The 13,352-nt window shown below is 43.7% G+C and overlaps 1 protein-coding gene across 1 annotated transcript in view; it reads right to left on the bottom strand.

The window, feature by feature from the left end:
* Nucleotides 1-13,352, bottom strand: part of LOC145452641 (uncharacterized) — a 35,433-nt gene that overhangs the window by 2,001 nt on the left and 20,080 nt on the right. Inside the window, exons 4-5 of the mRNA XM_080330823.1 lie at nt 3,290-3,560; nt 1,562-1,693 (exon numbers count right to left, since the gene is read on the bottom strand). Coding sequence (XP_080186949.1) covers nt 1,562-1,693; nt 3,290-3,560 — 403 coding nt within the window. The remainder of the gene's footprint in view (nt 1-1,561; nt 1,694-3,289; nt 3,561-13,352) is intronic.

Genomic DNA, 13,352 nt, shown 5'->3' with positions numbered 1-13,352 from the left:
GCGAAACGTCTGTATGTCGCATATACTTGTCTTCGGGCCTTTTTCAAAATATTTATAGTTCTTTTCCAAAACTCCCAAGAATGTTCGCGGCACACCTGAGAATCTGTGGCGGCACACAGTTTGGGAATCACTGAACTAGACTCAATTCCGAACCAACTGATCAATTCATGTTCCACCAGAATCAAATCGGCATTTCAAAAAGGGACGGGGTTTCGAATTTGAAATGGGATGGTGTCGACCCCAAAAACCGACCTGGCTACGTAGTGATGACTCCCAGTTACGAATGGATACAGGAACGTCACGCAACACAACACGGGTATCACCTATCACGATTCATACCAAACGATACCTAACTAATTTTAAATGCGCAACTAGAACCAGTACTACTCACTTTTTAAAATCAGTAATTAGGACGTTGCACATTTTGTCCTTGACGTTTTTGCGGCATACACACTAACTCATGATTACACACACACGATCTGTGCATTAGGGGTCTTCAAAAATGAAAATTTTCTCGAATCGTACTGGCTACTTGATAAAATTGTTAGGTTACATAATTTAAGCCTACACACCAAATTTGGTTCAATTCCAGCCAGTAGCCGCATTGCTACAGGAGAAGAAAGTTTCTATTCGTTATATAAAAATAAATAACAAAAATTTGAAAGTTTTCTGTTCACCCCATTAAAGTGTTAGGTTGTCTATAGAAACGATGTTCACCAAATTTGGTTCAATTCCAACCAGTGGAGGCGGAGTTATTGCCGTCGAAAAATTTGGATTATGAATAAAATAGTATTTACGGTGACCAATTCTGTAATAATTTATTATAGTGGTGCCCACCGTAAATACTATTTTATTCAGATCCAAATTTTTCGACGGCAATAACTCAGCTTCCATAGTGGTTGAAATTGAGCCAAATTTGGTGAACATCGTTTCTATAGACAACCCAACACTTTCAAGGGGTGAACAGAAAATTTTCAAATTTTTTGTTATTCATTTTTATATAATAAATAGAAACTTTCTTCTCCTGTAGGAATGCGGCTACTGGTTTGAATCGAACCAAATTTGGTGTGTAGGCTTAAATTAGGTAACCTAACAATTTTATCAAGTAACCAGTACGATTTGAGAAAAAAGTCATTGTTGAAGAACCCACCTGTGCTGCATACGCATCACTTCAGGTCATGATGTGCATATAACACTGGACAAGGAAGGTGAGGATATAGACTTCCAAAACTTTTTACGTCTTGCACCACCCCTCCATGCTGTCCCGGAAATCCCGAGCGCCAAGCGGGGAAGCCACGAATACCAGTGTCTCTGGTCTGACCCGGCCAGGGATTAAACCCATGACCCACCGATCAAGAAGCCGGGCGCTCCGCCATTACGCAATTATCTTGCAGACAAACTAGAACTAGAACTACTAATCGAAAAACCAGTAAAGTTAGTTGGCCGTAGATAGGCATAGGCAGTTTGCACGTTCTCTCCGTTGCGCATGTGATAAGCAAATACGTTGGGCAGCACGCAAGCGAAATATACTCGGACGCGTTTCGCAAGCGACAAGTCTCACCTCGCCGGATCTCTTCCCCGTCCGGTAATCGTACAGTTTGCGGTAGCGACGAAACGGAATCGTGTGTGGTGTTGGCACGGATTCCGCCGCGGTATAAATCGAAGTCGTCGCCGTCCACGCTAGCCGCGGCACCTGCGTAGAAACAGCGTCGGCGTTATTCTAACGTTTTCAAGACGCTGGAGTGCGACATATGCTGCTGTATATTATGATCCTGCAAATGTAATACTACTAAAGTTTTCATTTTTCAACTAGTGTTTGAATGCAATCGAAACTGTCGAGTAAATTCTAATTCTTTGGAAAATTTCAAAATGTCATTCTTGTAATTGCCCTGAAAAAAAAAAATGAAATAAATTCAAAGTGTATATTTGAAGTACACCGCAAATAAAACATACGGGTGAGGTGCCTGAAGTAAAGCATTCAGCGATTCCTATTATTTTGTAGCATCGCTGGTTTTAGAGGAGCCACAGACTTACGAAATATGAACTGACAACGTAACAACAGAACTTGCGCTACTTTATCCCCTGTGCCACGTAAGCAGCTCTCATTATTGAGTGTACCGCGCGCCGGCTAGACACGAGACGGTGTCGGTGAACTCGCGGACAGCCAATTGCCGTTGAGAATGTCTGCGGAGTCGAGCTCCGCCCCCTCACCCGCCGCCTGTTCAATGGCAGAGCCGCGCATTTGTTTAATGTGTGTTGAGGCCTTGTTTGCCAAACGCTAGATCAGGACCTCGGTATCGGTAAAACGGATTGTCGGCGATATACGGATACATCGCAGCAATTAACGTAATCGGTGCCTTACTATCAATAGCTTTATATTCGCAAGCACTTTCGATTTGCGTACAATGCTGATGAATATAAGAAAGTAAACACTATTTGAAATCACCGGAGTGCAGGATATCAACTGATCTGCTACCAAAACATCAGAATCGATCGGTATCTTAAAGCATGGGCAAATGGCGTCTGGCGATGCTTTCACGTGATGGCGTGACTTATAAGCCAGCATCAGGGTTGTCATGCAATCATTTGTTTATAAGATTTGTCTACGTTTTCGACCAGTGCCCTTAATTGTGCAGATACCGATCAGACACGATTAAAACAACGCCATGATGATGAAATACGGTTGGCCGAAAGGATAACCAGTAACCATGTCACACAATCAGCTGTTACACAATTTTCACGGACGAACTACTTCGATTCGCGTCGTTGACACGCGAAATTGTCAGTGGTTCTTATATTTGGATCTACTTCGACGGCAACCCGGCAATGAATCGAAAACGCTGACCTCAAAAAATTTAACGAATCGCGAACACGCGCAACCGGCAAAAATACCGGGAATTTACATGTTAGAATTGCCCGGGACACACCGCAGCCGTTCACATTCAAGTTTGTAAAAGGCAATGAGCCCAAATTAGCGCTTCCCGCGCGCGGTTGTCAGCAACGAAGTACTTGTGCTTTTTCGAAGTAGGCCTACTCAAATAGGTTTTGCTCAAATGCTCATATGCACTCTTACGCAAATGGGTACGTTTCTAGACGTCATGAAAAGCGCTACTACTTTCGGTAGCAACGCTGACTACTCCGCGGCCTCTGCAGCCCGCAAATGCTTATAAGTAAACTGTATAGCTGAACAATGAACATATAAGAAACGATATCTCGGTCCAATCGGGACTCCAATTCCGCCACACGCAGACAGCGTTATCGCCCATATAAATAACCTAAGCATACTCGCCTCGTGTTTGTCGATCGGACGACGGCAGAACTTGCGAGTTGTATTGCTGAGCGTCTACGATCGGCGCGTGCGGCTTCTCCGCTATCTGGCAAACAATGCAGTGGTCGTGTCGCGACGAGCCTACTATCCCGGCCGTGTGATGACACGTCGATGATCGGTCGCTGGCCGCTTTGGAGGACTTGAAATTGGCGCACGACCGCCGGCTTTTGCCTTTATTTCTTTCGCGCGTGCACCGTTTGCATTCCAGCATCGTTAAAGTATTTTTGGACACCTGGAAAAGCGAACGGCAGAATTGTCAGCTGCACGCGGGCAGCGGGGCATCTTGAACGTTTGAAAACAAGAAATATTCGGCATGGACGATACCGTGTTTACGACCTGTTGGAAATCACATGGTATTGCAGTTTGCTTCATGTATCGCAATACATCGTAACTAACTGTACATGCACGTAATATATTAATCTTTCCCTGACAATGACGGTAGACAAATCACCATTTGGTTACTACAGCGCAGGGGTTCTTAAACTTGTACTAACGTCGCGAACCATATTACACATTACACATCTAATATATTACTATTGAATACCGGTGCGCAAAACGAATATTGTGATGCGATTGTTGATATACGATGTTCTTTCCAATTCTCTACCAGTTGCTGACGATTACCCCTGACGAGTGTCAGCCGCAAATATTCGGGTCCATTTCAATACGAATACACTATTTAATTGTATATTGAAGTTCTGTACTCCAAGAAGCTCTCTGTAAAACGAACTGTGGAACGACAATAGTGCTAATTGAACTGAACCATTGAAACGTGACTGTCACACAACAACGAAAAGATTAACAATGAATATTCCCTACTAATCAATGTGACCTCTCTGCTGCATGAGCCGTGTGTGTGGTGTGTGAAACCCGGTTAAGTATCACTGCAGCAGTGTGTTACACCTCGTACCCAAACTTCATAGAATCAGAATGCGTCTTCGATACAGTGGTACCGTACAGTTCCTAATACCACTCTTGTATATGTGATGTGTATCGTATGTGTCTATCCCGTCGACATATAACTGTAACACTCCTGATGTCGCTCAAATGCAAAGGTTTAAAAGGTTCAATATCATTACTATCACTACTACATTCCAAAACTGACAAACTATATGTTATAAACGCGCGCTAACTGAAATGCACACATCGGCAACCAACCAAACTAAACTTTGAGCGGAATTTTTACACACCTACTATACACATACACAATTACACATACACGACTGCCGACGGAAGCAAATAGCACAGCCTTTTCCGAGTGTTACCGAAAGCACTTGGAGAGCTCTTCAAAGTCGGGGACAACCTCACAACGCCCAAGTTTAGCCAGTTGTTTACAACGACGAATCAACAGTCGCGGCGCCGCACTGCATGTCATTACGAAATGGGAAAGCATGCAATGCAAAGGATCCAAACTTTATCAACTGTACCGGAATAATTTCACGGCTGCGTTCGCAGTCTAGACAAGGCACGAAACAGGTTTAGCGTTCGCCAGTCATCAAAGGAGCGTGCGACCGACACGAACTCACATAAAACCTATGATTGATACGCGTAGACGCCTCCGTCTGTAGGGCAGTCACGTTTCGCCATTGTACTATGTAGTACAACAAGGGGAATGACATTACTAATACGCGCGTACGTTATTCGAATGTGTGAAGTGTTTATTAGGCGGGCGGAACGCAAGTCACGGCAACGCCGGCGAGACGGTGAGCACGCCCATCTCTCTCGAAACAGACTAATGGAAATTGGAAGTACTTCAGAACTACTCCAAAAAAGGGCGCTACATTCGTACAAGCCATGTAAAGGAACGCGCGATAACTATCGTTTTCATCATCAGACTTTGGTTTTTTACTGTTAGACCACAATAGATGTCTATTTAAACAGATGGACCGGAGACATTTGTTGATCGGGGTATTTGAACGAGATACACATACGGGGTCAAATGCCAACGCGGTGAGCATGGTCAACTATTGGGACCTGATTTTACAGATTTCTCCCATGACCCAAGGTGGGGGTGTCAGTCGAGTTTGTGACACTTTGTGATAAAAAAATTCAACTTTTACGCCCATACATCTCTTGCAAAATATGCCGAATGCTCCCATCCAATGCATATGGCTTCATAATGACAGCTGTATTTGGCTCATTATCATCAGGCTGTGCGAGTGTAAAGCCGAATCACCTAGCAGAAAGTACTCGATTCGCACACCCCGACATGGTGAGAAATTTGGAATATACACCTATTATCCACTCAGTCACTCTCAGGGATAAGTCATACGGTAACCATAGAACACGACAGCCATACCATCGATCCATCGTTTGTCTATGGCGGAATTGGAGGGAAAAGTAATAATGGTAATTCAATATTGAATTCATCAATATTCAACTGAATTTATCTAGGAGTGTACCGCAACAGCGAACGCGCGACATTTGAAAACGCATTATTTTCTTATGAGCGAATCTGAGATAACAATTTCTAGCCTGTGGGTGGCCTCATATGGTTTGGAACTGGGCCTTAAAACGACAAACCCTATCGGTACCGGATACCGTGTAATCAGACCTCGATGAAAAACCGGCGATCTTTCCATGCTTCCCGAATGCGTGGCCGCACAATGCACATCCCCTCTATCGCAAGTTGCATTGTCGGGTGTCGAACAACGACACGAAGTCAGGAAATACTGAGCGAAGAGGGGAAGTCCCAATCGCCAGTTCGCTACATAGATGTATGCACAAAGTTTACGAATCATGACCAAGTTGCGGAACTAAAATGTAAAGCGTTTATGCCTTCATCAGTCATTAAAAAACTACTTCAAATCGCAACGTGAACCACTTCCGCATTCAATGTCCTACCGTGATTGGTGATCGTTAGGGCTACGGTTCTGATACCGTATCGCAGGGCTACCCCACCATTTGCAGTCGTACAAATGCGATACATTTGAAGAGCTTACTGGTGGTACAAAGCTTCAACATACAATTGACTGGCATATTCATATGGAAATGAACCGAATATTTTCGGCTGACACAATGTTCTTTCCAATTCTCTACTAGTTGCCGACGATTACCTCTGGCGAGTGTCAGCTGAAAATACTCGGGGGTTCATTTCAATATGTATATTAGGGTTGTTCAGATTTGAAAAATTGTCAGGAAACTTCGATGCTTGTGACCCAAATGAAGGTTTAGTACATAAAAACACTTTTATGAGCAATTTTGGACATATTCGTACTGATCTTCTATCCCCGAAAACCCCCCAAAGATCCACGGGGCAATTCTCCTTACTACTGGATATGCAATGTTGACCACGTCACCGGTTTATAGCTTTTGTGACGTTATCAGTTGAAAACGGCCGTGTAGAGATGATATATTGCAATAAAATAGCCATGATTTCAAAATTGTACTTAACTGCAGTCCCATAAAGGCCACATGCGTAACGATTTCACTCTGCACAACCTGTATATCATGCTCATGGGAATCATGTATTGGTTGCACCATTGACATCGGCTTGTTTTGGATTGTACATTGAAGAAGCGCCATTGGGTTGCAATTCGTGAACAAATACTGATATTCCCAGCTAGTTTTCAGCCATAAGATATTATTCAAAGGTATGTAATGTCAGTATAACTTTTCTCAACTTCAAATCATCTGTAAAATACCGAGTTATCTTATTTTATGGTAGACTGCAATTTAGTTGCAGAAGAAAGTCTGAAACAAAGCGGATATGGGTTTTGCGGACGAACCATGAACAAGATTCAGGTCTGCCCACTATTTGGTATGATATTCTGGTCACTATTCTGAAGGATATTTATCTGAGTGTATTAGTCACTCCAAGTTACCGACTCTAGATGAGGTTCTACTACATCCGCCATATCGGAAAGAAAATTGCCCCGAAACTACCACAACGCAGGACTGTGTCCTTCCAACTGTTGAAGAGGTTGACAACGTATGGAATATGACAAGAATATCTATAAGGCAAGCGCGGAACATTGTGTTGATGCATTGTTTCAGGCATTCTTCTTCAACTAAATTGCAGTCTACCATAAAATAAGATAACTCGGTATTTTACAGATGATTTGAAGTTGAGAAAAGTTATACTGACATGACATACCTTTGAATAATATCTTATGGCTGAAAACTAGCTGGGAATATCAGTATTTGTTCACGAATTGCAATCCAACGGCGCTTCTTCAATGTACGATCCAAAACAAGCCGATGTCAATGGTGCAACCAATACATGATTCCCATGAGCATGATATACAGGTTGTGCAGAGTGAAATCGTTACGCATGTGGCCTTTATGGGACTGCAGTTAAGTACAATTTTGAAATCATGGCTATTTTATTGCAATATATCATCTCTACACGGCCGTTTTCAACTGATAACGTCACAAAAGCTATAAACCGGTGACGTGGTCAACATTGCATATCCAGTAGTAAGGAGAATTGCCCCGTGGATCTTTGGGGGGTTTTCGGGGATAGAAGATCAGGACGAAGATGACCAAAATTGCTCATAAAAGTGTTTTTATGTACTAAACCTTCATTTGGGTCACAAGCATAGAAGTTTCCTGACAATTTTTCAAATCTGAACAACCCTAATGTATATACTATTCAAATGTAATAAAGTGTACAACTGTATACACAATCTGGTTAAACGGCGTAAGAGAATGCAACAAGCGAACTGTATTTCTTGTCCTGTTGGTCACCCTGGTGGGAGAATTGGCATTTTTATTCCTTGCTAGTTCATTAAATATTGGTTTTGAAATGGCGGGAGCGAGGCAGCGCGTATGCAGTGGTGAGGGTCTTCGCTGGTCATACAGATGCGAAATCTATTATTTGTAAAGTTCATGTTTGGAAGGTGTGACTCGCCGCTGGAAGTCAACCCACACGCAGCCTACTGAGAATTTGCACCGCTAATTTGCGAAAAGCATGAAATTAATCTGGGCTTTTTTTGTTTTGTTGAAAATAACTAGGCGAATACGGACACATATTATGTCCGGATTCCGACCGCGGTCCGCCAGTTGAGCAGAAATGCCGTGTTAGGATGTTGATGTGTCGATGTCGAATATCGATAAATTTAGCGATTCCTTTCAACGGCTATAAAAGCCGAGGTATTGCGATTCACTGCGACAGGAGACGATAATCTCACTTGCTCTGCGGATAGGTTTTACAACGGTCCTCAAAAGCCACAAAAGTTCCATATTGAAAATTCATTGCGCCTCACACACTATACCTAAATTGTGGAATTCTGGTAATGGATATTGACATGGCATGATCGATATTCCCATATCTCAATTAGCAGTCGAGAGAGCGACCGTCACAGACCACACAAGTAGCTAGCCTTCGCCTAGGGAGAACAAGGCACCGAAAGACCGCCTCGGAGACACCGCACCTAACCGCAAATAGCACGATCAGACGCTACTGAAGTCGACCGCAAGCGTTCAGTCAGCGGAACTAATGTTGGAGACCCTCTGTCAAAACACACGATACGTTCAAAGACGAAATCGCGATTAAATGACCTTCGAAACGTCAATATCGTCTAGCGCGCCACGGCGTGACTCATGGTTGATGTCGACGCGATATTAGACCGCTAGATGTAGAGGGATAATGCGACCTTTAGTCTTTTACCGAGAATCGCGTTTCCATTTTGTTTGTCGCGAACGACCGTGCTCATAGGCGCACGGGGGTAATGTAGGGTTTGGATTGCGGGTTCAAATTTGGGCATTTTTGCTCCGCAATCAAAGCTAAGCAGTAAAATGCACACGTGAGCTGCGCAGAAGACATTTGTTTATTGTAACACCGACTCAAAACCATGGGAGACGAGTTCTGGTACTGCTAACACGATATCCAAGTGTTTGAAATGTACGTTCAGCCTCAACTAAATTGTTCAGGTTTTCTGGCCCTTTCTTGCTTTATTTATCAAGTGTCTCTTTCAGCTTCCCACTGCAACTTCTGGCGGAAATCGAGTGCGATTCAGATTCCACATCCATAAATATGATTCCACATGTAAAGGGTCAGCCGAGTACCATTTATGTGTACCACTATCTGGGGAGGTTATACACTCTCCTCGATGACAACGTATAGAATGAAGAATAGATACCCGTTGACAGATTACATGGGCGATTATCACCAGGCGATGTGTAGTGTTGGAGGTGCAGAAGCGATAGATACTAAAGGGGGTGATGCGGTGGTTCCTGACACCAATTTGTATGCAAATTGCATGCAAATCCATCTCATGAACCACCATATCACTCGCTTTTAGTGTCTATTCCCATGCAATCACATAAAATGATTGAGTGTTTGATCGCAAATGGGAAAAAGTGTGGATCTAGAAAATACGGCACGCATCCTCAAGGCGACAAAGCAACATTTACGAGCTTCCAATAACGATGAGACAGATTCGGGTTAGTGCGTTCAATAGAAATCCACATCCTGAGGTAAATGTGCGATCCGTTTAGATCAGGATTGAATCATTGACAACGAACTTTCCGCCGTCCGAATCGATCAATGGTGCTGAAAAAAATGCGCATACGGAGGGAGAGACGACAGCACAAAATCCGGCACCAAGGCGCTTTTGTTATGGTATATAATCAAATATTCGTCCGGAAACATTGCACCACGCCAACGCAATAGCCCCTATAAATGCAGTTCGCTACATCACAATAGATCAGTGACGTCACGTCGGCATACAAAAATTCCGCATTTCAGAAATTTAACCTCTCTTGCCAAATTGGATAAATTTCGCCACCAGTAGGACTAGTAATTGAAAATCCGATTTGTCCACTGTTGTCAACCAACACAACAGTAATGGAGCGATTTCTTCAACTGGCATTACTTCAAACGATGTGATACACGCTGACAGAAGGCAAAGAGATGTTACGTTTTCCTGCAAATACTCATTTACCAAATCCGCAACAGCAATTAAAGATTGAGATGGAAAAAGGCAGAGCCGCCTCTGTCACGAGGCGACGAATTTGTCTCAATCCCGCGCTTGCCCTAGTCACAAAAGAAACCAAGAATTCAGCCTTGGTCAACAAGTCATGGCCTATCACTAGCAGCACTCCTTCAAGGTAGAGTCAATCTGAAGTGTTTTCGTTGACAGTGTCTGTACTCGATTGAACCTAGCCCGCGACAACGTCTCTCCAGTTTGTCAACACCACCGCGTACTAGGGGCCAGTCTACAAGTCCAGCTAACGCGTCGTGCACACGAATCCGCATGGTGGGACACTTCTTAGAGCGACAGCCGACAATTCGATTACCGAGCCAGTTTCTGCACATTGCACTTCACCAACGACAGTAATAGAGCACTAATAACATAGCATAACGCTACATATAGGTACAAGGTGAAAATGACCACAGCAAACGAGAAAATGAAGTATTGAATTCATTTCTGACGGATCGAAAATCAACAGCACAAAGATATCACTATATCAGGGGGCAGATTAAATGGTAATTTAAATAGCAGTGCGCCAGAGCGGGTCAAATAGGGGCGATCACATCAGAATAAACAAATAATTCAATAATTCACACCGCCATTTAACAAATCAGCGCGAAACGGCAGTGCACTTTAGACGCGACATTGCTTAGAGAAAAAATACTCTCCGGAGAGCGGTTAGCTTATAAATACCAGGCGCGGTCGTTATTTTTAGTCTTTGATTTACATTTTTGCTCAACACTAGCGTCACATGCGGCTAAAACAGGAAGCATTCATTCACAAAGTACGCACTTGGGCCGTCCGCAAGAAAGCTCCAGGAGCAGTGTTCTACAAAGGCAAACGTCTACGTCGCTGATCAACCCGAGCGTGCAATCGTAAAATCACACTGGGGTTAAGAGTTTATTGCGCCTCCGAAAACTGTATTTGCATACAATATTATATATCGAGAAATCTTTACTGGTACTTTTCCCGTTACCCGCGTTACGATAACACTCCGCTTTTTACAAGGCAGAACTGTGGAACTAACCAACGAATCCGCGAATGAGTAGAGATACGCCCACGGTCAACGCGAGTTTTTAACTGGAAGCACTCGCGCAACACTCTGTCAAGCACGTATCGGGTTATTGGTCACGTCAAATCAGGATTAATCTCATTAAAAAGCAATCAATCATCCGTTCTCGAAATGGCGTGAAGAGGGGCCCGAGCGGAGCTCTATCATAACACTGGAATGTGTGTTCATTACCAACCTGCCGGATGTGACATCCTGCAATTACACTCCAGTACACACGAAAAAATAGCAAGCGGCACGCCAGGCGTGTCACTACACTGGGCTACTTCGCCAGCTACAAAAGTCACGGTTCTGGGGGCGGTGTACGAGGGGTCAATCACCTGGTCGGGCATTCTGCCTTATTCATAAGAAGCGCCCGCTACAAGAATGTCAGCATTACAGTATTTCGAGTTACGCGTGCGCATAGAATAAAAAGTGTCGGGTTTTGAAATTCAATGCGTGAGGCAGACCCGAAACGGCTGCATTTTACTTCCACTTGATAATTCACAAGTAGAAGCGCTATTGAATGAGTTGTTGACGATAAGGGAATTTTCCCTCGATTTTTTTTCTAAAAATCATTCGAAATAGACTTCTACAAAGCCGACGCCTGGACACCAACAGAACCACCAACGATATTATCAAATTTAATGACCAACCCACTCCAACTTCTTCCGAGGATATCAATCAGCACCGACAGTCCGACACTATATGGACCTATTCTGTTGTATAGTCCGAAGCTAGATTCAGAACATGCGGTTATGATACGACGCCACTTGTCTGAGAGTTCGCAGTACACAACATACCTGAATTTGGTGGATTATACAGCGTTTTCGGAATCGATTACGGTGATGCCAGAAAATCATTATTCAGATCACAGCGACAAACAACGCGATCATGTCCGCACGAAATCAAGCGTTCTTAATGCGTGAATTCACCGCCCCTTCACGCTCGTAAAAGTAGCTCCCGTGGTCATAGAAGGCAAAAGCGCCAATCGGAGCAAACTATAGGAAAACCATACGCGCTCAAAAAAACGGATACACCTTCATTTTACTGGATAATCGATCATCAGTTATCCAAGTTGGAGTGACAACGACTATACAGTATACAAGCGACAACTAAGTCTAATCTTTATTTACGCATGTCGGTGAAATCCCGCGCTATTCGGATTTGGGATGAATATTAGTGTATAAAGACTCTCTCTCTCTCTCTCTGTATATCAACTTTTCGGATTCCTCTGAGCATGAAGCATGTGCAGTTGCATTAAAAACATAATTTTCCGTTTCATAATGGACTTAAATATCAACCGCCAAGGTAACTTCTCAAACTCCCATACCCAAGATTATGCGATGCTTTGCCGCAACCGGCAAACGAGCGGGATCCGCATTAACCGCTCCGACGCCAGATACCATATCCTTGTTAACTTCCACGTCCAGATTTGGACACATTCAGGAAGCAAGTCAGACCAAATTGGAACGCTGAATCATCGCACTCGGGTAGTGCACTCGGGAACGAGCGTGCGATATAGGCATTAGGCAAGCTCATGTTAGCAGTGGTACACGCGTCACGCGGATATCTGCTAAATATCAGTCCCAATCGGATACTATTAGAACATATTCGCATCGGTTTGTGGGCACACGAACATGTGTGAACACTGAACAGTCAGGAACGGGTCATACACACTGAGACCTGTCCTACGTAAGCGCCAACGAATCGATGTAAGACCCCTATCGCTGAGATAAGTTTCTTTGGGTTTACAATCGCGGAGCCCTATGAAAGGTACTATCGGCGCTGCCACACTTAACATTTCAATATTGCTTCTTACTTCGTGCACACGTCAGCTTTCCTTAAAGCTCCAGTACCCGTAGGGCGTTCGTAATCGACACTTGAATCCACAAACCGTGACTAACTACGCTCCATAATGTACGAACAGTCGGCCTCTATCACCGCAAGTTCGCAACGTATGCAAATTAAATCACGGTACGTTGACATATTTCAAGCGAAGGCCGCTAAGATACATGGTATCAGAAAGCATCGCAATATCCGATCAATACTCCGTAAT

This window comes from Botryllus schlosseri, chromosome 12 (assembly GCF_051294905.1).
Source record: "Botryllus schlosseri isolate E-star chromosome 12, Bs_hap1, whole genome shotgun sequence".
Lineage (NCBI taxonomy): Eukaryota > Metazoa > Chordata > Ascidiacea > Stolidobranchia > Styelidae > Botryllus > Botryllus schlosseri.
This window is presented reverse-complemented; position numbering and strand designations above follow the sequence as displayed.